Raw genomic sequence first — 23,977 nt, 5'->3', positions numbered from 1 at the left:
GTCAAAGCTGTTTGAACGTGGCCAGGGCACTACAATGTTATAACACAGGGAAATCTGTAGCATAGGTGGGAATCCATATGGTTCTAGACAGGCAATCCATTACACGGTGCAGCTAATTCACAGGCGAAGACTGGGATGATTCTTCCTTTCATTATACTAGGTCTGCCTGGGGAGAGGAACCTCTTCCAGATATTTGCTATCAGTACAAGCAGTCAGACAGTATGGTGTTAGTTACTGCTGTGCTGTTCTTATCAGTGCCCTACATAACTGGCCTTTGGCTGCTCCTGCTGGATCACTTGCTGGGATGCTCCTGTGCTTTTGGTAGCTGTACAGGTTGCTCCTTTCTGGGATCTCTCCCTTGGTCACTAGTGCCAGGGAACTGGCTGCTCCTGCTATCCAAACTCTTTGCGTTGTCCCTGGCATTATCCTTTGGTTTTCATTGCACAGAATGGATTAGCATCATGCAACACATCAGTTTGCATTAATGCTCTTGTCCACCACATACCTGCCATGATCTGATTTTCACTGGGTCTCCCAGAGTGCTTATCAAGTTTGGCTCCCTGGTGTGCGGGACATCGTGTTCCTCCAGTTTCTTTAGCCAGTCCTCACATAGTGCTGTGCGGTATTGGCCCTGCCAAGGGAAGCAACGCTCCATCAGCTAGACACTAGTGTGAACTATGCATTGGCGTGATTTGCTTTTAAAATCAACCCTCTGACTGCTGTTCATGTTCAAATCCAGCTCCATGGCTCAGCCTAACCTCTTTAACAGACCAGGGGGAAACTTGAGGTCCATTTGCCTGGTTGCTGCACGCGTGCTCCATGGGACAGCCTCTACAAGGTTTAGACTTGCTGGTGACATCCTTCAAATTGCATCAGAAATCTTCCCTCTTTAAGGGCCAAACATAGAGAATATGGTTTTGGGAACCCCACAGGCAGTCCGATTACTAGCTGAATTGGATAACTGTAGTGAGCCTGACAGTTCTTGGGCACCAGACCGAGTTCTGTGCTGTAACACTAGCACAATCTCTTCAACTTCAATGCAACTGCCTTGGCATCATTGAGAGCTGAATTTGTCCCAGTGATCTGCTTTTCCCTTCAGCTTTTGGAAGCTGATCTACCAACAAAGAAGAGAGGCTGAATTCTAGACCCCGGGATTAAGAGAGGTGGAAAGCTGTACTCAGCTCCTTCAAAGAAAGAGCTCCTGTTATCTGCTTACTGTGAAAGGGCCCAGGTATGCCACGAAGCCAGCTGAAATCAGCACATCTCCTGCGATATTGTTGATCATATAATCCAGGTTCTGGACTGTGTCCTGCCAGCGCACCTTCTCATCTGCCAGGCCATTAATTAACTGGAATAACCACACACACCAGATCACCATCCAGCTTTCTCATAGCACAACCCCATTCCTATGGCCCACATCCCTACGAGGGGTGCCCTAGCTGTGCCACAGCTCCAACGACTCTTTTAAACTATGATCAGCCACAATGGCCCCCCAAGCACTGCATATCGCCAGGGCTTAGTGACGCTCTCGTCATGCCCCTGGCCTATCTCAGGCACACCCTCCACACTGGGGCTGGGACGGGAGTGGGGGAAGACAGCTTTGTCACCCAGGGATTCTCCCACACCAGAGCAATCGGCAGCTGGGTGTTTAAACCAGCTTCCTAACTCCTTTGTGTTGTCACAGTTGGGGCCAGGATCTGGCCCAGTGGGTCTATCCTGTTACTGGTATGAGCTGTGTGGCAGAAAATGCCATTAGAAGCAGCATGTAGAGATGAGACTTTTATTGTTAGCCCCATGAGCCCCCAAGCAGCATGTCTCATTACTAGTAAGGAATATGCCAAAAGCATGTTTGCCATGGAATTGATGTCGGAATTTGGCTCCATCCTTCACCTTGTCAGCCCGGCCCAGCCTCTGCTCACACAGCTCACACTTCATCTCCAGTTCCTCCTTCTTGGCGATGCAGCTCCTGTACTTGGCCTGCAGGGTGGCAATGCCATCCTCCACTTCTCTCAGGCGGTCCTTGGCTTCATCAAGGATCTTCTGAGTGACCTGCAGGTCCTCTTCTGCCTCCCGCAAGGCTTGCTGTGAAAATAGAAGATGCATTGGAACTCCAGATCAGACTTCCACCACCAAGGGAGAGGGCTTAGAGCTGGACTATATTCATAAGAAACTACCTAGGCTATTCATGCTATGCAGTCAGAATTCAGCACCCCCACCCCTGAATGCTACTGCTTTCCCACTATCCCATCTCCAAGGTACCGTGGGCCTTGGCTTATCCAACCCATAGCTTAATTCACCACTGCCTTGGCCAAGCTACTTGGGCTAATAGGGTGTTTAACATTAAGAACCTACTTTAGTGTTTAGGAACCCAAATAAACAGCCTGAGGTTCAAAGATGCTGAGCATTCCCAGGTGTCTCTGAAACCACTGGGGGAAAGAGCTGGGGGCCCAATATCTTTCAGGGTCAGGTCTATCAAGATTAACCACTGGCTGTTAGGAACCTGATTTGCTGTTAGTAGTAGCGGCCACAGACGTGAATTAAGCACTGTTATTTACTGTTATCCCCCTCCCCCACACACAAATCCTGACTCTGCAGAGAAAACAGACTATAGTTTGGTGACAAATAGACGTTTGGGGAGCTCTAACCAGGAAACACAGCACCAAGACCTCTCCAAGGGCAATAAGGTGCTTGAAAATGATAGTGTTCCACAGGAACTAAAATAATAATAATACAACGGTAGCACTTTCCATGTTCAAAACACTACACAAATATCAACTAATCACTCCTCAAACTCCCCTAGAGACAGGTGAATATTATCGCCCCTTGATATATAGGGAAACTGAAGCAGATACATGGTGACTTGCCCAAGCTCACAAAAGAATTGCTGTCTGAGCCAGGATTAGAATGAAAGTTTAACCCCCTAGACCACAATTGTCTCTAAACCACAAACTTACATTTTACCTTCTGTACAAAAAATCCAGTGACAAATACGGCATCTAAACTTTCCCCCGCATCGCACAAGGGCCCTGTGCCCTTACCCCCTTCTAGAGTGCATGTGCTGAGGAGGGGAAGGTAGGCCCTCTGTGGGCACAGAGCAATGTCTGCCTCGCCACCAAACACTTAATCATAAAATGCAATAGTCTAAACCCACATCAACTCTTTACCCCTGAAAAAAGCCACCAGCTGGTTCTTACAGCTAGAGGGAGACATGGGCCAGCTCCTCAGCTGCTGTAAATCAGAGCTATGCAGAGCTACACCAGCTGAGGATCCAGCTTAGACACTCTTGGATCATTGCTTGACAACCTCCAAAGGGGTGGAACTTGGGATGGGGGGGCCCAAAGTTTCTGGAGTAACCTTGCAAACTCTCTAGCTGGCCTAGGCGTGTAATTATTTTGACAAGCAAATGAAAGATCGCTGGTGTTCTTCGCTGCCATCACAGGAGGATGGAGGAGTAGATTTGTGCGGTGATGCGATGATTTTATAACTTTTTTTCAATTCCCATCCAACTACCTGCTCAGTCTCCAGATGGCTACTGCAGCTAGGGTGACCAGATGTCCCGATTTTATAGGGACAGTCCCGATTTTTGGGGCTTTTTCTTATATAGGCTCCTATTACCCCCCACCCCCGTCCTGATTTTTCACATTTGCTGTCTGGTCACCCTAACTGCAGCCCACAAGCCAAGTAGTAAAGCAGGATTCAGGGGCTACCTCCTCAGTGGGTGTAAATCAGCACTGCTCTGACTTCAGTGGAGCCATGTTGATTGACACCCAGCTGAGGAGCTGGCCCAGGTTGCATTCCCCTTCCTCCCTGCCCCCCACCCCCAGTAGAGAGCATTAAGTTAAAATACAAGTGGGATATGGGGAGCTCCTCTAAATACAGTTTGCACTGGTCAAAGTATTAGTTTTGGGGATGTTTGGGATAAGGGATTTTGCTGGGATTGCTATATTCCTCCAGAGGGCCTGTTCTGGGCTAACATTTCATACCTGGTTCCCCGCGCTTGGGCTCAGACTCTTTGTTCTGTTCATTTTTAAATACTCTCTGGTCTCTCCCACGTGGCTGGCAGTTTTCACTACCTCCCACCAGGAAGGGCTGTAAGTCCCATTCACTTTAATGGAAAAGCCACACCCCTGAGCAATGCAGATTCACTGACCTAAACGCTGGTGTAGACAGCGCTATGTGGCTCAGAGGACTTCTCCTGTCAACACAGCTACCGCCTCTCAGGGAGGTGGAGTACCTCCACCCATCAGCATATGTAGCATCTTCACTACATTCTACAGCAGCACAGCTGCAGGGGTACAGCGCTGTAAATGTAGGCAAGCCCTTATTCCAGGCTCACCAGGTGCCATGTACCCCAGTGTGTCACACACAAGCAATGCTCTTACCCGCTTTGGTTCCACTCCTTTGGCCACAAAGTGGTATTTGTGCATGGCACGCACCCACTGGCAGATGGAGGTGCAGGCTTTGGATACTTTGGCTATGGCTGCTGGTTGAAACTCCTCGTTGTCAATATACGGCTGGATGGCTTTAATTACTGAATCTGCAATGTTGTCCTGGAAGGAATGATGGGGGGGGGGTGAGAGATGGTGAGCAAAGGGCTGAGAGCATTAGGGGGCCAGTGGGAGATCTCGCAGTGAGAGAGTGAAGGGCTTAGAGTGCTATGAGCAGGACAGTGTGAAATCCCATGCTGCTGTTGTGTGAAACCGTCTGTGTGCTGCCCCTCTGTCCATGCTGGTGCCCTTCCCTCACTTATTATTTGGATGAAGGTGAATCAGTCTCTGTTTATTCAGTCTTTGTGGCTGCAGAAAAATAATCTTGTGGTTAAGCAGGTTTTTGTAGAACAGGAAAATCTGGCTAAAATAATTGTGTTTCTCTTTATCTTTGTGTTATCCTAGTCCTGATCACAAGCCCTGTAAGTGAATGTCTTTCCTTGCTATGTCGGGTACTAAATGCAGGCCAGTTCAAACAGGGCTGCAAGCATCTCCCGTATCCTCAGACACAGTCCTCACTGACCTTTCTTCAGCCTCTAACTCCCCCATTCCTGCCAGACCACAGCAAGTGCTACAGTTATCCTCCCACCAGGAGAGGGAACACATGGACTCCTATTATGTCACTGCTGCTGATTGAACCAGCTAACCAGAAACCTGGGGGTAGTGAGCAGATAATCATCCTCCTGCTAGACCCCAAGAAAGCTATGGAATCTCAGCTCCACTTGCTATGTAGTGAGAGGTCCAAGACTGCTTGTGAGCCCGGACTTCCCAAGCACTGCAGCCACTGGGTTCTGGGCTGGACAGTTATGCTTCTGTGGTGTTGCTGACACTTAAGAGCTTTACAAAATAAACTGTTGCAGCACAGAGGCATGATGGCTCCTTGTTCATCTCTGTAGCGGGGTGGTCCCCTGCTCCTGCCCTGAAGGGCTTAAAACAGCCCTGGGAGAGGGCTGTGGCAGGGGAAAAGCTGGGCTGAGTGGGGAAGCAGCCACAGCCTGGCCTCACCCCAATCAGGCACAGCTGGCCATATAAAAGGCTGTGAGCCAGACGCACAGGTAGTCCCTCTCTAGTGGTAGAGAGGGGAGGACCTGGCTGTCTGGGAACTGAAAGGTACTGGAGTAGAGCAGTGCTGGGGAATAGGGCAAGGGAGCTGGGGAACTCCTGCTTGGAAAACCCCCATGCTGCAGGCCTTGTCTAAGGCCAAATAGGTACTGGGGGTGCAGCCTGGGGGTAGGCGGAGGCAGCAGGTTCAAACCCCCCTTGCTGATGATGAGTGGTTTATAGACTGCAGTCTGTCCCAGTGTGCTGGGGCTAGATGAGGACTGGCAGTGAACACTGAGGCAAGGTGGGGATAGAGGGTGGGGATTCCCCTGGGAGGGGAGCCCAGAGAGTGGGGGTACTTCCAGGAGGCAGCACCCAAGCTAAAGGGGCACTGGGGTCTGGGAGGGACACAGGGGCCAGCGACAAGTGGGACATTGGCCTGCAGAGGGTGTCCCAAAGGCTGGACAAGCTAATTCCCTGGATGACCTGCAGGAGGTGCTGCAGGGTGAGTCCTGCATCGCTACAATCTCCTTGTGCAAGACTAGGGAACCACCTTTCTAGAACTGCAGTTGTGTGTGCTCCAACGCTGCTCCTGAGCAAGGCAAGGAGAGAATCAGAAGGGGGAAATTTATTATGTCTTTAATAATTTCTTGTTGCCCAAGGTGATCAAACAACAAAACCATGCAAGAACCACTGATTATCTAGCAAAAGTGAATCCCCACCCTAGGCCATGTACCCTAGCATCCCCTTCACACTCCTTAAAATGTACTGCCCTTAGTGGCTTCTGGGCTGAAAGTTGGCTCCAATTATCTGTTTCTGGCATAATACCATCACCCATAACGTCAGCTCATTACCTGTAGGCCTAGCACATCCCTTCTGACTTTTGGGGCACTCAAGGGTGGACAGATCCCTGAGTTCCAATTACATGACCATCCCTCTGCCTTCTGCCATTACTTACCTTATCAAATTTAAACAGGCTTTCCAGGAACTTCCCTGGGTCCTGAAGAAGGCCCTTGCCCGGCTCCCAGTAGTCATCCATCTTAGAGCCTGGCTTGTCTCCAGCCACTTTCTTGGGCTTGATTCCTTTCATAATACAGACAGCTTCAATCACCATCTTCACCCCAAGGGGAGGTCTCTGCATAGCTCGCACCTAGAAAAAATAAGTGTCCCTGTAAGATGGGGAGTTGGTCAACACAGCCCTTAACCTGATTTTCTGCACTGCATATTGGCAACTATTGCATGCCAAAAATAGATGGTGCTGATGCCACATAAGGGCTGAGCAATTAAGCACTAGGAGCTTTAACTCTGTCTCCTTGTGTGTAGGCCTAAAAAGGTGGTCTCTGTTTATATGGCCCCTGTGTTTGAAGAAGGGTCTTCTTCACAGGGGTGGTGAGGGTCCCTTCATGGCACCAATGTGGAGATGTAACTCCTTCCCTTAGCACTAGGGAACACCAGTTTGCCCAGCCCAGCTTTTGACACAGGAAGGGGACTGAATTCTGTATTATTGTCATATACTATCCAAAGTGGAATTTCTTACCACAACCTTCCATACAGTGCATGTAGAGGGGTGGAGAAACTTGCCCAAGGCCATAGAGTCAGTCAGTGGCACAGCCAGGAACCACATCCAGGGAAACACTAAGTTCTCTGTTCAGATTGCCAGACACCACTTCCCCCATGATGGTGAACTTTACAATGTCCCTTTAAATCTGGGTTTGCTGATTCTCAACAGTGTAAGAGTTGATTGTCTCTATTTGGCAGGATTCTCTGTATCACTGCTATAGCCATTCCCCCAACTCAGGATCTCTCACCCATGTGCTGACTTGTGTTTAACATACAAGCAGATTTTATGCCATGCATACTGGTCATTCGTACACTCTGTAAAATAGTGACGTGAGGCACATGATATCACTAGCTAGTGATCTCAGTGGTGTGTGAGGTGGGATATAATCTAACTACTGCCTATACCTAATCAGAACCTTAGCATGCATGTTATGATTTCTTACCCCTATGTAATTATCCCTCCTTTTTATTCAGGCTACACAGTCTGTCTTACAGGGTTTGGGGTTTCTGCTTTGTCATTCTTTCAGTGCTAAGGCCATGAGCAAAATTATTACTGAATACAATGATTGGTAAAGCATCTCACCTGAACCAGCAGGTGTGGCTTCTGATCCAGGAGAGGGGGTCGGGGGCTCTCATGGCTACAGGTGAAATCAGCATGATTGATGAGGAAAGACTCATTTAAGTGAGGCCTTCAAGTGCTGGTAGATTTAAGTAGGAACGATAGTGCTGGTGAGTATTACCAGGAGCCTGTCCTTGATCCTTTGGGATGGGTATCTCTCCACTTTCCTTAGGGCTGTAAATGCTACTGCGCGGTAGCTACATGATCTGCCTTCATTAGAAAACCCCTGGATCCCACACAGACCTGGTGTGTTCAGATGGGTTCAGCCAATAGGCCTGAGACAATGGGCAGTGAGGGTGGGTTCACTGCTTGACTCCCTGGGTTTTCCTATTGATCTCTTGCTGCCCTGAGGGGGGGGTTGCTGGAAGGTGTGCCCTGAACTCAGGGCTTTGTCTTCAGAGCTGGAGAAGAGACTGATTGGAGTCCTCCCCGGAGCTGGAGCCAGAGAGTGCTGCACAGGGTAGATCTGGTGGCTGCTGAGCAGAGCTGTGGGAGTGTTGTGCCTCCATGGGGGGACAACAGAAATACACCATGTCTTTTGGTTTTTTTCAGCATTAACTACTCTTGCCATGTTCACCCGGAGACGCTCCAGGGGCTTCTTACTGGACACGGTCAACAGAGGGGCAGAGTTCGTGGAGACCCTGAAGACTGTCTACCCCATGGCTGATGCCCTTCACGAGAAGGACTTTGACTGGCTCTTTGACTGTCCTGAGACGGAGCAGTTCCTTGAGTGGTTCTGTAACACAGTGGGGGAGGAAAATGTACTGAGTCCTGGGGAAGTGGAAGCCTATCAGACCCTGCTCAGTTCAGGGAAGCCTATTCTGGAAGGTGAAGCCCTAGAGCAGGTGCTGCAAACCTGCCGCCAATGCCCGCAGTTGAAGGGTGCCATGTACGAGGATGAGGCTCTGCCCCTAGAGGCACTGGAGCGAGAGACACAGGCATTGCATAGCCATAGAGCCTGCCAGCTGCGACGGCGCAACAAGCTCCAGATCCGTGCAGCTAGCCTGAAGCAGGAGCTGTGCCACTTGGCAGACAAGGAAAGGAAGGTGGGCCGGGTGCTGAGGAAGGCCCAGCTGGACTTAGAGATGGAGAATGCTCAAACCAACAGTGTTCTGAGCCAGGTCTGCAAGGCAGCAAACCAGCTGGCGGAGTGGTACAGGGAAGCTGGGAATGGGAGGCTTCTGGTGCTGATGTCTGAAGCAGATCTGGGCCACTACATGGAGCTGGAGGAGCTGGCCACAAGGGCTTTAGTGGCATTCATCCAGAAGGCACTGCCAGGCACCACCCAGGCTCCAGATGCTGAGGGGGCAGGCTTACAGGGAGTGAAGAGACAGGGAAGCTCCCAAGCAAAGCCGGATACTCAGGCCCCGGCAGGGTTAGCTCAGACTGTGCTGCCAGAGAACATTGGGAGTCTCAATGAGTGTGAGGTGGATCCCAAAGTGGGTGTAGAGACCCAGGAGGAACTGGTCAGGGAGACAGTGGCAGGGGTCCCCCAGAAATCCTTGCCAGAAGAGGACAACCGCTCCAAAGCAGAGGCTGCGGGTGTGGAAGCCCTATATGGTCAGGACAGCTGCCAGGAAATGATGAAGGGACTAGCAGAAGCTGCCCACATAATGCTATTGGAGAGCATGGGGGGTCCTGAAGCCAAGCTCTTAGAGAGCCTAGGCAGCTACCAGGAGGAGCTGGAGCGCATGGCACTGGCTTACATCTGCAGCCAGAAACAGCTAATCACCACCTCAGCAGAAGTTGACGGTATCTGGGCTGGACTGCAGTGGGCAGAGAGGGCCCTGAAGAGCAGCAAAGAGAACAAGGTAGGGGTCTTTTCCTCTCTCCCTGCTCCTGTCCTCCACCCTTCCAGTAGCAGTGGCACATGGGCTGTGGGAAAGCCTCTGATTTAGGTGTGGGTAGGAGCCAGTATATATTACAAGGGGAGATAAAGCTCCACCCAGGGCTGCTTCTGCAGAGTTCAGGAAGACCTTTCATATCTGTGAGTGCATGTCTCTTGGTTGTGCTCTGCTTTGCAGATGGTGGAGGATGAGCTCAGCCTTCACATAGCCACCTTCCAGGAGCAGCTGTGCGCCCTCCAAAGTGATATAGACCAGACCCAAACCCAACACCTTGTGCCCCTCCTTCAGGCCACTGCTCACCTCCTTCACTTGCCTGTCCTGCGTGCAGAGCTCGATGGGGAAGCAGTTCACCTTGGGTATACCACCTTGAAGCAGGAAGAGGTTGCGGGGCAGCTGATGGCCCAGCATAGCCGTCTGGAGCTGCTGGGGCTGCAACTGAAGCTGGAGAAGAAGGAGCAGCAGCAGGTGGGGACCTGTCTGGAAAAGATGTTAGCTGCCCTGCAGGAAGCCAGTGCCAATCTACAAGGGCGGCTCGCCTGCTTTGAGGATTCCAGCCTGTACATCAAGATCTGTCCACGCACTCTGATAGATCCCAGTGATGTCACCACCATACGGTAAAAATGGCTTTGCCTTGGAGTTGGGGAGGAGGCGTGATGACCATCAGTGGGGGAGTAAGTCATAAATTATTAGAGACCTGGAGATGCTGCCATATGAAGAAATGTTTAGAAAAGAGAAGGAGAAGAGGGGAGTATGATGGATCCAAAATAATGAATAGTCTAGAAAAGGCAAATCTATTGCTTCCTTTTCCCCTCTCATAATACAAGGTGAAGGGCCAGAAACTGGGTAGATAAGCTTCTTGTTTGACTTACCAGTCTTACAAAATGAAACTGTTCCTCTGCCAGGTTTGCACCAAAAATAGTCTCTAGCACCAATGATGCAGACATTTCAGCCAGATAGATGCAGAGCTGTGGGCATAGGGAGGAGCATGGACCTTCCACACCCATCTCCCTCCCTATGCATCAACAAGGGCATATGTTCAGCCATGCTCCAGCCAGTGGGTTCTACAGCTATTTGGAACCCCTTTGCTGACACAGAAACTTCCTCTGTGGGCAGATAACCTGGTAATGGACAGTTGAAGTCTATGAAGCACCTGGTGAGGACTACTCTTAGTGACAAGACAATGGAGTGGATGGACCATGGTTCCGATCCAGTCTGGCAATCCCTAGGTGTGTGCCTGATTTGCTTTCGTGGGCATTGAGAGATCGCACGTCCCCATTGAGATGAATGGGAGCAGCTCACTCGGAGCTGCTATCTTCTCGGTCTAGAGGTTCAGGCAGACCCTACTGCATCTGGGCACTCTCCTATTCACAACCATTAGAGCTAGTCACACTCTTTAAATGAAGGCTTAAATTCTGCAAAATCTGATGGGCTCCCAGAGATGTGGGGGTGCTAGCTCCATCCAGTCCCTAAGGGAATCATTGCTCCTTAGCTCTGGCTGTTGCCCTCACTCTGTGTTGTCTTTTTCCCCCTCTCTCAGGCTCTGGGAGATGCTGGAGAAGCAGGGCCAGGAGAAGCAACTCTTCCGCACCTACGAGACACTGGCAAGCCGTGGCTCGCGCCTGTGCCAGGAGCAGAGGATGCTGGAGGTGCAGCTTGCAGTGTCCCCAGCCCAGCTCCCCATGCTGGAGTCTGATGATGAGATGCTCTATAAGATGATGTATAGTGACTCCAATCAACTACTGCTGAATGCCCAGGTGTGCAAGGACCCCCAACCCCTGGGGTGGTGTCATCACTTGCTTTTCTTCTCCACATGGTCTCTCTGGAGGCCTTCTAAAATCATGTGACCTTGCCAGCCAATCAGCAGCCATGGGTCATGTTGCAGAGGTATCTGTATTTTGCTTGCAGCATCCCCTTTGGATTATAGGGGATCCTGATAGGCTGGTGTGGAGCTGCTTTCTCCTTCAGCTCCATGATTCATTAATGTAATGGCAGGAGGATTTTCCTTTCCTACACTTCCACAACACGGTTGTTTGGATTTTTCCCCGTTCCCTGCAGGAGCTGGCTGAGCCTATGGAGCAACTCTGTGCCACACAGGCCAAACTCTATCAGATGCTGATGGACCTCCTGAGTGACCTGAAGGCCAAACGGAAATCCCTGCAGACCCACTTCCAGCGAACGGAGCGCAATCTCTATGTGCACTTCTTCCATGATGCCAACCGGCTGAGGGAGGTGGTGCAGCAGCTGGAGACACAGGCCTTAGCCTTCTCCTAGGGCTCAGCAATGGAACAACTCCACCCAGCACCCAAGGGAGCAGGTTGAGGAGATTTTTGCTGCCTGTTCTGGAAGTGTTTGCCCCAAAGGGTGGAGAATCGCAGAGATCCTTGCTATACTGATAAGTTACATATTACTTTGTCCTGTCCTCCTCCTCACAGTAAAAAGATCAAATCCCCCCCCCCCCCCATGAGGCTTGTACCTGGGGTTGACACTGGGGTGGAAACCTGCCCCTACCATGTATAAAATCTGTGTCACTGAGGGTGGGTGGGTTTCTCATGGTGCACAGGCCACTGTGAAGAGAAGTTAACGCTCTTCCATGATTCACAGTGGGAAACCTCACAGAACTCTGCATTATGCCCACAGAGGCTGAGGGGTAGGAAGGGGAGTGCACTGTGTGGGCAGACCAGGGGAGGGGTGAGTGCCTGGAATTCTACACTCCTCACCCAGTGCGGTGGGCTAGAGCTGGCTGGAAGGATGGTGTGAGTGGGGCAGCAGTGGACAGGTAAAAAATAAAGGCATGTTTCATGGTATTTTTCCAAATGAGATATTGATTCATAATCATGGGGCAGGGGCATGTGTGCATCTGTCTCTGTCCTTTCTGGTTCCATCTGTCTCATCTCCCCTGCTGCTCCAAACCCAACCCTGTGAAGGAAAAGGGGAGCTTGTTTTCCAAGGCCATCTGCTAAAGACCTCCTTCCTGTACTGCTCCAGAGCTGAAATGTGTGGCTTAGCTCAGAGCTTTTTTGACGGTGGGCTTGCTTGGCACTGCTCACCTACTGAAATCAGGAACGGGCCTCCTTTCTTCGTGGTTAACTCTAAAGCAAAGACACTTATTGAATTCCATTAAACCACGCTAATTCTGTTCACTTCCTCCCTTTTTAAAAAAGATATTTAGTGTCCAGCCTCTCAAGCCTGCATCTACACTGAAGTCCTCTCTGGCCAGAGAAGAGAGAGAGCTCCTGTAGCAGCAGTGCAAGCTATATTAAGCTGCCCTGCCATTAAACCTCCAAACCTGATCTAACCAGCCTATTATACCATGATGGTGTGGACAGTTGGCATCTGCTCACAATAACACATCATCCCTGGTGTCCTATAGACAGCCTAAAAATACTGAAGGCAGACCAGCTAGCTGCATGTGCTGGCTAGGAGTGAGAGGACTGTGACTAAAGCTGTTATTTAATAGTCTGCATCTAGATTGTGCAAGTGATTGGACTGTTTAAGAGCCAGTTCTCCCTGCTGAGATAAGACCACTTGGATGGGTACAGGTAGCCAAACCTATATGGCTGTTCATCACTTGCCTTAGGGGGTAAGGGGCTGCTGCTTGTCATGATGGTTAGAGATATCAGGGATGGTCAAGATAATACTTAGTCCTGCCATGAGTGCAGGGCACTGGACTAGATGACCTCTCGAGGTCCCTTCCAAAGTCCTATGATTCTCTGTGGATGCTGGTCCAGTTCCTAATGTCATTAGCTCACTTAGATCCATTTCGCAAAGCCACTAAAATGCTTTCACCTGGTAGCCAACTCTTTGATCACTGTTTGCCTGGGCAGCTTTTGAAATGGTGACTTCAATGTGACTGCTCCAAATCCCATTGTTAAGGCCCTACCAAATTCATGGCCCTGAAAAATGCGTCACGGACTGTGAAATCTGGTCTCTTCCCGCCCCCGTGAAATCTGGTCCGTTGTCTGCTTTTACCCTATACTATACAGATTTAACGGGGGAGACCAGCGTTTCTCAAATTGGGGGTCCTGACCCAAAAGAGAGTTTTAGGGGGGGTTGTGGTATTGCCACCCTTACTTCTGCACTGCCTTCAGAGCTGGGTGGCTGGAGAGCAGAGTAGCAGCACAGAAGTAAGGGTGGAAATATTTTTCCATACCACTCTTACTTCTGCGCTGCGGCTTTCAGAGCTGGGTGGCCAGAGAGTGGCGGCTGCTGACTGAGGGCCCAGCTCTGCAGGCAGCTGTCCAGAAGGATTGGCAATACCATACCATGGCAACCTTACTTCTGTGCTGCTGCTGGTGGCAGCTCTGCCTTCAGAGCTGAGCTCCTGGCCAGCAGCCTCCACTCTTTGGCCAGCAGCAGTGCAGAAGTAAGGGTAGCAGTACCGCAACCCCTCCTACAATAACCTTGTGACCCGCCCACAACTCCTTTTTGGGTCAGAACCCCTACAATTACAACACTGTGACACTTCAGATTTAAATAGTTGAAGTCATGAAATTTATGATTTTTAAAATCCTACCACAGTGAAATTGACCAAAATGGACTGTAAATTTGGTAGGGCCCTACCCATTGTTATTCCCCGGGCTCATCTTTTCTAATGATATGGATTCACATTAGTAAACATTACTGTGAAGCTGCTGGGCATCTCAGCATGGTAAGGCTCTACAAAAATGTACTTTAAGATTTTTAAAGGACCAGGAATCCTGAATGCTAGAACCCAGTCATGGCTTCAGAAAGGAGATTGCAGATTTGTGCATATGTATGGATTCTCCTGCTAGTGTCCTTTACAGCTATGATGCAGCCTTGCTCCATAACACAGTGCCTAGGGGCACTCGTTGACACAGTGATTCAGAGAAGGCTGCACAAGAAAGACATACTCACGAAAAGCATTAATTCCCTCCACCTTCTATTACCTCCGTGACATCATTTTTGTTAAGGTTTCTTAGGCTGGCTAGCGCAGCGTCCAGTGCAGGGAGAGCTTCTGCCAGGTCCTTCTGGGCATCGTCTGCAATGGCCTGGGCTGTCTGAGCTTTTACTTTGGCTTTCATCTCTTCAGCCTGCACAGCATTTCGAGTCTCCTCCGCCACGGCCGTGTCCACCTGCAGTGCCAGACACAGACTCAGAACAAGGGCACCGTTTTCCAAAGGCCTGAACTGATGCACCTGCGCTGCTTGGCTCAGGGCCTTGTTTTCATTGACAACATCCAGTGTTTCCGACTACAGAGTGTGTGTGTGTGTGTGTGTGTGTGTGTGTGTGTGTGTGTGTGTGTGTGTGTGTGTGAGAGAGAGAGAGAGAGAGAGAGAGAGATTGATGCCTGATGAAATCTGCACAGGGTACAAGATGAATTCTCCTCAAGCATCACAGACTCATAGTGGGATCTGAACGTCAGCATGGGAGTCTATTCTAGTTTGTGCATTGCTGCTAGCAGTACAGATTTTTCAGCTGACATTTATGTCACTGCTCTGTTGATGGATGAGCTGGAAGAGCCTCCAGCTCCCTCTCCCATAGTTGCTGCATTCGCTCTGCAGGCATAAACTGCAGTAAATGCTTATTTTTGGCAGCACAGTGAGCAGACATGAATTGGGACACACCTAAGTGACAGCTCTGAGTAACAAGGTGCTTCTTTTTTAAGTCACTTTTCTGACTGTACCTAGGCTTTTTAACAGCTTCAGTCTTGCATGGTTTAAAAAAACACTTGGGAAGTCCAAGAGGGGAAATGCAATGGAAACAGGGCCTTTCTTATGAGTGGATCAATTAAAGGAAGAGGTGTGGGGAAAATAAATAGATTGAAAATGACTGTCCCACAGGGCCACTATAGATCTAGGCTTGTTTGCAAACTTGAGCAGCTTATTACATGTGATCAGGCTGATTTGCCATATCTTGCTGGGTATAGCCTTAGGCAAAATGGGACACAGCCACTTGAGGAGCACCTGTCTCTCTCAAAGAAAGGGAGAGCCACAATTACAGAGCTCAGCATCAATACCGGCCCTCCAGCAGAGGACAACCGTGAATTTCAAGGCTTCTAACTGTAAAGTGCCTGGCTCAGCATGGTTTTTACACATGGTCAAGGTTAAAAACACTTTATATGCTCTGTACCAAGCACTTGGGAATGCACTGATAGAATGCTCAAATGGCTGACTGTGCCCGACAATACACATTCAAATAATAAAGGATGTTTTTAAAAGGAACAGAAAGAATCCTGCTAATGGTATTAGATCATTACTAGATAGAAATGGGAGAATTATCAATAATAATACAGAAAAGGCAGAAGTGTTCAATCAATATTTCTATCTGTATTTGGGGAAAAGCAGATGATGCAGTCTCATCATATGGCGATAACACTCTTTCCATTCCACTAGACGCTCTGGAGGATATTAAACAGAACCTACTAAAGATAGACATTTTTAAATCAGTAGGTCCAGATAACTTGTATCCAAGAATTTTAAAAGAGCTGACTGAGGAGCTCGCTGGACCATTAATGGTGATTTTCAGTAAGTCTTGGAGCACTGGGGGATTTCCAGAAGACTAGAAGAAAGCGAATATTGTGCCAATTTTTAAAATGGATAAACAGGATAACCCGGGTAGTTATATGCCTGTGAGCCTGACATTGATCCCAGGCAAAATAATTAAGTGGCTGATACAGGACTCGATTAACAAAGAACTAAAGGAGGGTAATATAATTAATGCAAATTAACAGGGGTTTATGGAAAATAGATCCTGTCAAATTAACTATCTTTTTTGGATGAGATTAGAAGTTTGGTTGAGAAAAGTAACAGTATTGATGTAATATACTTAGACTTCTGTAAGGTGTTTGACTTGGTACTGCATGACATTTTGATTAAAAAACTAGAATGATACAAAATTAATACGGCATACATTAAATGGATTAAAAACTGGCTAACTGATAGGTCTCAAAATGTAACTGTAAATGGGGAACAGGCAGTGACAGGTCTGTTTCTAATGGAGTCCCACAGGGATCAATTCTTGGCCCTATGTTGTTTAACTTCTTTATCAATGACCTGGAAGAAAACGTAATATCATAGTGATAAATATGCAGATGACACAAAAATTGGGAAAGTATTAAATAGTGAAGAGGACAGGTCACTGATCCAGAGAGATCTAGATTGCTTGGATACAAATAAACAAATATGCATTTTAATACAGCTAAATGTAAATGTATACATCTAGGAACAAAAACGGTAGGCCATATTTACAGGATGGCAGATTCTATCGTGGGAAGCAGTGACTCTGAAAAAGATTTGGGGGTTGTGGTGGATAATCAGCTGAACATGAGCTCCCTGTATGATGCTGTAGTCAAAGGAGTTAATGCGATTCTGGGATGCATAAATAGGGGAATCTCGAGTAGGAGTAGAGAGGTTATTTTACCTCTGTATTTGGCACTGGCGTGACTGCTGCTGAAATATTGTATCAGTTCTGGTGCCCACAATTCAAGAAGGCTGCTGATAAATTGGAGAGGGTTCAGAGAAGAGCCACAAGAATGATTAAAGGATTAGAAAACCTGCCTTATAGTGATAGACTCCAGGAACTCAATCTATTTATCTTAACAAAGAGAATGTTAAGGGGTGACTCGATCACAGTCTGTAAGTACATACATGGGGAACAAATATTTTAAAATGGGCTCTTCCATCTCGCAGAGAACGGTCTAACGTGATCCAATGGCTGGAAGTTGAAGCTAGACAAACTCAGACTGGAACCAATGTGTACATTTTTAATGGTGAGAGTAATTAATCACTGAAAGAATTTACCAAAGGTTGTGGCAATTTTGAAATGAATGCAGGATGTTTTTCTAAAAGCTCTGCTCTAAGAATTATTGTGGGTAAGTTCTCTGGCCTATGCTATATAGAAGTTCAGACTACATGATCACAATAGTCCCTTCTGGCCTTAGAATCTATGACTCCATATAGTAGGTTCTTTAGCACAGCTTCCCATGTCAATTACACCATGTTACAGGGAGTGGGGAGGGAGAAAGGAGAAGAATCTGTTTTTGAAGTGTAAAATACCCCACCTAACTTCGCCTGTGTCTTCTGCACCATTTGCTGGGGGAAAGGCTGTGTCTCTATATAAGCATCCTGTACCTTTATTTGTTCCATGGTTGCCAGTGTGTCTTTGGCTGCCTCTGCCAGAAGGGGACGTGCTGATTCTAGCTCTTCCTGCATCTTTGCTACATCTTCTGCTGTTCGCAGTAGCTAGAGGAAGCGAGAGCAATTCAGTCCCTTAGGTACCCTGTTCAGTGAATGCCAAGGTAATACGATGCCATAGCTTTTGAGAAGGTGAAGTGAAGGTCAGGAATACTGCCCCCAGGGATGGAATTGGCTGCATGGTGTCTGACAATGAATGGGTGCTTGCAGGAGGCTCGCGAATGCCCTTTTTAATTAACAATCTTATTGTGAAATAACTTCACAGTATCTGACCGATGGGTCACGTTTTCAGCTCTAGGCACCTAGTGCTGCCTGCAAAATGGGTGCGATCCTGCTGCACATATTCGCATCTGTGTGGCACTATGAACATTTGTGTGAGCAACTGTCTGTTGCGCAGCTACACAACTTATGTGAAAAGGCCCTTATGAAAATTTGGGAAAACACACCTTGCAAGCAGTATTGCTCTCGGGAGCAGTAGCAATGAGCTGAAGCTGTGGTGGGGGATGTTTCTAGTCCAAATGCTGATCCTATTTTCAAGCCTACAGGACAAGCGTGTGCTCGTGAAAGCTCAGAGTCTGCTCCAGGACTGTACAAAGTTTATACACACAGTGGTGGGGCGGGAGGACACAGGGCTAGATACTAGCTACCCCAAACAGCTGCACAGGGAGTGAATGGGAAAGGAAGGCCCCTTTTATGTTCTTCTTTTGTCCTTTCCACACAAAGTAAGCATAGCCAGAATGGATGTGCTTGAACTCCACATGAGCAAGGTAAGGGCACCCACAGTGCTAAACACCATGGCCAGGGGAGAACACACCACGTGTTAGCAAAGGTTTAGTAGTTGCCACAGCTACATGCAGTCCTCCCACCAACAGCGGAGGCTGCTTTCCTCTCTAGGCAGAATAGCACATGGGCAGTAGCTGTCAGAGGCACACAGCCATGACCCCAGTAATATGGCTCGGGGTTCTCAAAAGGCACATTTGTGTCCCACAGTCATTCAAGTTCTGTTTTCAGTCCAGGTAATTCAGAGCCAACTCTAAGCCTTAACACACACCCTTGTATGCATCCTAGATGGGTCACTGGCAGATAGGATTGAACCCAGGGGCCTCTGGATCTAAAAACATGAGCCCCTACTACCTGAGCTGAAGAACCAGCTTAGTGGCTGTAGCAGGCTCATATAACCTCTATGGGGACTAGCCACTAGAGGAGAGGGGGACAGTCCCACGCTATATTAGCATGAGCTAGATGTAGATGTTTTCTCTCATTGCATAACTATGAGTAAACAGCAGTGTGGCAGCTTGCGGGGTGGGGGATATCACTGCAGGATCTTTAGCTGTAAAGAATACACCAATTAAATAGATGATGGGAGCCCAAAGCTCCCCTGATTCTGAGGAACCAACCTTGTCCAAGCCACTCTTCATCCTCTTCTTCGCTGTGTTCAGCTCCTGTTTCTTTTTCCCGATCAGGGCTGTGAAAATGCCAAGGAGCTCCAGGTAGCTCTTGGGAGTGACATAATTGTGTCTGGCCAACTCGGCCAGGTACACTTTGCACTTCACTGCTACGCTCTGGTGGATCGCTACACACACCTGAATCTACAAGGAGCAGGGAAAGACGACCAATCTATTAGAAGTGTCCTACAGGGTATATGCACCAGCAAAATTGAAGTAAGTCGCACGAGACTTGGAGAGGAGCACAAAAGTAACCAAACTACTATTCCCTTACATACAATTGGCCTACAATGAGAGAGAAAGGCCAAGCAGTCCCATCTAAAGGCCACGATAGCACAGAAGTATAAGAAAAGGAGAGGAGATGACCATCTCCAACTGTAACAAAGTTAGTTCCTGATTTCACTCAGACCACCAGAAAATTTTTCTCCATGACAAGGTAAATGAGGACTTTTTACATGCGTCCTGCATCGCTTGCATCTAACAATCATCCAGCACAAATACATGTTGAATACACAGGACACCTGCCTTATATTTTAAGGATGTCACTTACCATTCCATCTATAACTTCAGAGGTGGCTTCAAGGTCTGGGATCTCTTGCAAAAAGGAAGATGCAACGCACTGCAGGGCTTCTGCAGGCCACTCATTAAACCAGTCAATAGTACAGCAGTTCACTAGAGAGGGGAACTGTCTCAGCCGTGCACGGAAGACCTCTCCAATAGGGCTAGGCAGCAAGGATTGGGTTGAGGGGGACAGAATGGAGAACAGCACATTATGATAGGTTCCAAAGAGCTGGGTGAAATACCGACTCTCACTTAAACGCATACTATATACCTACAGCGTAAGGAGGAGGTGATGCAGTTAGCAAGGGAGTCTATTACAGGATGAATCGTGAGGGGAGAAAGGAAGTAGGAGTGAGATCACCCCATACAGTGCTCTATGGTTACTACCGACCCCTTGGCAGGAATGGCTATAGTGATAGGTATCTCTTTGGAAGTTTTATGGTGTGTATTCGGGGAAATCCACCTCCTTTGATTGTCAGAGGGCTACTGAAGTATAACAGTACAGGAATATTCAGCCTATAAGATGGTATCTGAGAAGTAAAACTGATGTTAAGTCTATCTGGAGCAAGTTATTGTAGCCCCAATCCTGCTATCCTTACCATGTGGCACAGTACCTTACTCCTCAAGTAGCCCCATTGAAATCAATGGATAAAGTACTTCTTATGTGAGTAGGTGTGGTGGAACTGAGCCACAAATGCATTAGTGTGTTATTTGGAGACATTATTACCCTGAACAAAAGGGTTAATTGTGCACGAGTGGAGAGGAGGCCTTGTGCTTAGTCTAGGCAGCTCTATGGTCCCCAACATCATTTCACGATTTGACCCATAGGCTGGGAGGGCTCATACCTCATGCAAAGGACCATATGGATATTACTGCGAACTAGTCCTGTGTATGCTGCCATCAGGTTGGCCTTGGTGGGCTGCTGCCCTAGGTCCTGAACGATGGGCTTCATAGTAGTCATGATCTGATCTTGCTCATCCGGGGCATACAGATTGGGAATGTCTCCGGAGTTCAACACATTGTTGATATCCTCCAGGAAAGATTCGCTTTTAATCTAGATGGAAAAATAAAAATAGTGTCCGTGGTAATAACAGAGCTGGTTCTCCAGACATCATATAAATCACACCCCGAAATATCTCAGCTTCCATGATAGGAGATCCCTTGTAAAGCTGGCTGGCTTCCAGCGAAGTGTGCTACGATGCATAGCATGTATCAACATTTATGGCACGTATCAACATTTACAACACAATGTTCAACCATTTCCTGAGGATGTAGAACCATCTGGCAGAGCTCACAATCCATGGTGAAATTCTGAAATATGACCTTGGAACCAGGAGGAACTAGTGCTGTTTTTTCAGCAGTTCCACTCTGATAACACTCTGGTACCTGTGAGTCCGTGAATAGAAAGGTAATGGGCAGTCTCTGCAGGCCAGCCTTCAGCATGATTTTCTTGACATCTTCTCGCCACTCTGCCATCCCATAGTTTTTGGAAAGTTCAATCTGGAAACATTCATAATCGGCCCTAGAGGGGAGAGAGACTCAAAGTAAAAATCATGCTCTAAACAGGACTCCGCTTCTTTCATAAGAGACTCCAACCATTCCAGGATTTTTTGTATGTCAAATGGAACATATTGCATGTGTTTTCTTATACCTCCTAATGATGAGCATGTTGCTATCCTTATGCACATTTCACTAGGAGCGTGGTACTGTAGTGCAATCAGAGATAAACGAAAGGGAGGTTTGGAATAAAACCTGCATTTACCCTGCAAGAGGATTAGTCCATTCCCCTTAGAACAGAGGTGGGCAAACTTTTTGCCCCGAAGGCCACATCTGGGTATGGAAATTGTATGGCAGGCCATGAATGCTCACAAAATTGGGGGTTGGGGTGCAGGGGGGGTGAGGGCTCCGGCTGGGGGTGCAGGCTCTGGGGTGAGGCTGGGCATGAGGGATTGGGGGTGCAGGAGGGTGCTCTGGGCTGGGACTGAGGGGTTTGGAGGGCAGGAGGGGGATCAGGGCTTGGACAGGGGGTTGGAGCATGGGAGGGGGTCAGGGGTGCAGGCTCTGGGGGACACTTACCTCAAGCAGCTCCCAGAAGCAGCGACATGTCCCTCCTCTGGCTTCTATATGGAGGTGTGGCCCCGTCCGCAGGCTCCACCCCTGCAGTTCCCATTGGCTGCGGTTCCCGGCCAACGGGAGCTGCAGGGGCAGCAATTAGGGCAGGGGCAGCATGCGGAGCCCCCTGGCTGCCCCTATGCTTAGGAGCTGGAGGGGGGACATGCTGCTGCTTCTGGGAGCCACGCGGAGTGGGGCAAGCCCCTGACCCCACTCCCCAGCAGGAGCTTGAGGGCTGGATTAAAACATCTAGAGGGCTGGATGTGGCCCCTGGGCCGTAGTTTGCCCACCCCTGCCTTAGAAACACCAACATGTGTATTTTTGTTGAGCTGTTATCTATATTCATCAGTCCCCAGGACCCTTTCTCCCCAAGTTTACACCTCTCTGCTCTCAAGATCCATACCTCCCAGCCCCTGGCTCTGAAGGACGGCTTGGTATTGCTTTCACAGCCTGCCAATACCATGCCTTACTAAGGGGTTACTATTTTGTACTATACTATTTTGTAACTCATGCCATTGCCTTCCTGCTGTCCAGAGCTCCTGCTGGCATGGGAGAGAGACCAGGAATTGAACCTGTGTGTTTCATACTGTTGTGTAGAGCACACCGCTGGGCTGGGCTGGGCTGGATTGGTCTTTGGTGTTTTTCTCATGGGACAGAATGGGAGGTGTTGAGAGCTAGCACTACCATAGCGGCTATGGTATTAATTAACAGACTCTGAGATTCATAGAAAGGCAGCCCTGGCACAGCTGCTTGGTGCTAGCTGTACAGAAGTCTTTTTTCTTACATGTGAGATGCCAGCCTGGTGAGAGACTCCCTTCCGCTTCCTCCAACGCCCAGGAGGAGAGCATTCCCCAGTGCCTGGCGCAGGATCCGGCTGATCCGGCAGATGTGCTGCATAGCATCCATAAAGAGCACCAGCTTCATCTTGGTGGTGTTGATCTGATTGTACTCCTCCATGTACTCCTCAATCACACGCATAAGCTGCAGGTAAATAGAGACAGGTAAGAACAACAACATGGCAAGCGCAGCAGCTTCCCAGAAGCAATCCAAGGGAAAGACCAGCCCCTCATGGCAGAAACGATCCTTGAGAACCACACGTAGGTGGAAATAACGTACACCTGAAGTGGTGCTCACTTCAAGAAGGGGCCACCAGCACTACATCTGATCATCTCCTGCTGACTAGGCCATGAAGTGGTCTATTAGGGGCCACGTGGGTCTCATTTTCTGGACTCAAGATGGAAAGAGTAGCTGCTGAAAAAGAGAAATAAACCAGACAAAGACTCACCTGAATCCACCCCTTCAGAAAAGAGGAAATACTACATTGAGTTTAACCTCCCTAGCCAAAACGTCTCACCCACATGATTATTTAAACAGTATCGTGTGCCAATTCCATCAGGGTCTTCTTCAACAGTGTTGCCCAGAGGTTAATGCAATGGACCAGGGGTTAATATTTTATGGGTTCTACTCTCAGTTCTGCCATGGATTCACAGTGGGAACTTGGGCAAGTAACTTAATCTCTTGGGCCCGGATTGAAATCAATGGAAATTAGAAGTCTAAATACTTTTGTGGATCTGGGCCTCACTGTGTATTTTGTCCATCTATAAAATGGGCATGGGTACATTTACCTACCAGAGAGGATGTTGTGAGGCTGAATTAATTAATGAATGTATTTCATTTAGCAATCATGAGATGAGAGGTGATGATATTATTTGTTTCCGGTAGCGAGTGCAAACTACATTGCTCATCATTAAAATCTTTATAATTTTACCTTTTGCTTATTAACATTACCACAGTAGTACTACTCTCCCCCAACAGGGAATCCTGCAGTAATGATAATTACTTGTAAAGGTCAATTGTAAAGATCTTACAGGCTAGCATTGTCCTATTGAACATAAGGCTGGGATTCCTCCTAGTCAATTCCATCCTCCAGTTCTGAGTGTTGCACTCAGGTTAGGAGGGTTGGCACAGAAGGTGGCCTATTGCTCTTTGCAGGATCATTATTACCTGCCCAAACACCAGAAGATGTAGGGGAATTCGGAAAGACATCACTTCCTAGTTCAATTTCATTCAGGTCCTCATATTGTGTCCATCATTCATTTAGAGCCTAGCCTGACTCTGTAGAGCATTACATGGTTGGCACTGGGTATGGGAT

The 23,977-nt window shown here is 48.4% G+C and overlaps 1 protein-coding gene across 1 annotated transcript in view; it reads right to left on the bottom strand.

The window, feature by feature from the left end:
• DNAH1 (dynein axonemal heavy chain 1) overlaps window positions 1–23,977 on the bottom strand; it is a 144,833-nt gene that overhangs the window by 47,879 nt on the left and 72,977 nt on the right. Inside the window, exons 48-59 of the mRNA XM_065408329.1 lie at window positions 22,610–22,806; window positions 21,100–21,235; window positions 20,559–20,767; window positions 19,703–19,874; window positions 19,105–19,296; window positions 17,645–17,755; window positions 14,462–14,647; window positions 6,487–6,678; window positions 4,383–4,550; window positions 1,891–2,082; window positions 1,217–1,348; window positions 506–631 (exon numbers count right to left, since the gene is read on the bottom strand). Of these exons, the coding sequence (XP_065264401.1) occupies window positions 506–631; window positions 1,217–1,348; window positions 1,891–2,082; window positions 4,383–4,550; window positions 6,487–6,678; window positions 14,462–14,647; window positions 17,645–17,755; window positions 19,105–19,296; window positions 19,703–19,874; window positions 20,559–20,767; window positions 21,100–21,235; window positions 22,610–22,806 (2,013 nt within the window). The remainder of the gene's footprint in view (window positions 1–505; window positions 632–1,216; window positions 1,349–1,890; window positions 2,083–4,382; window positions 4,551–6,486; window positions 6,679–14,461; window positions 14,648–17,644; window positions 17,756–19,104; window positions 19,297–19,702; window positions 19,875–20,558; window positions 20,768–21,099; window positions 21,236–22,609; window positions 22,807–23,977) is intronic.

Source organism: Emys orbicularis, chromosome 7, assembly GCF_028017835.1.
Source record: "Emys orbicularis isolate rEmyOrb1 chromosome 7, rEmyOrb1.hap1, whole genome shotgun sequence".
Lineage (NCBI taxonomy): Eukaryota > Metazoa > Chordata > Testudines > Emydidae > Emys > Emys orbicularis.
The sequence above is the reverse complement of the archived record's forward strand: the minus strand, read 5'-3'. Positions and strand labels throughout refer to the sequence as shown.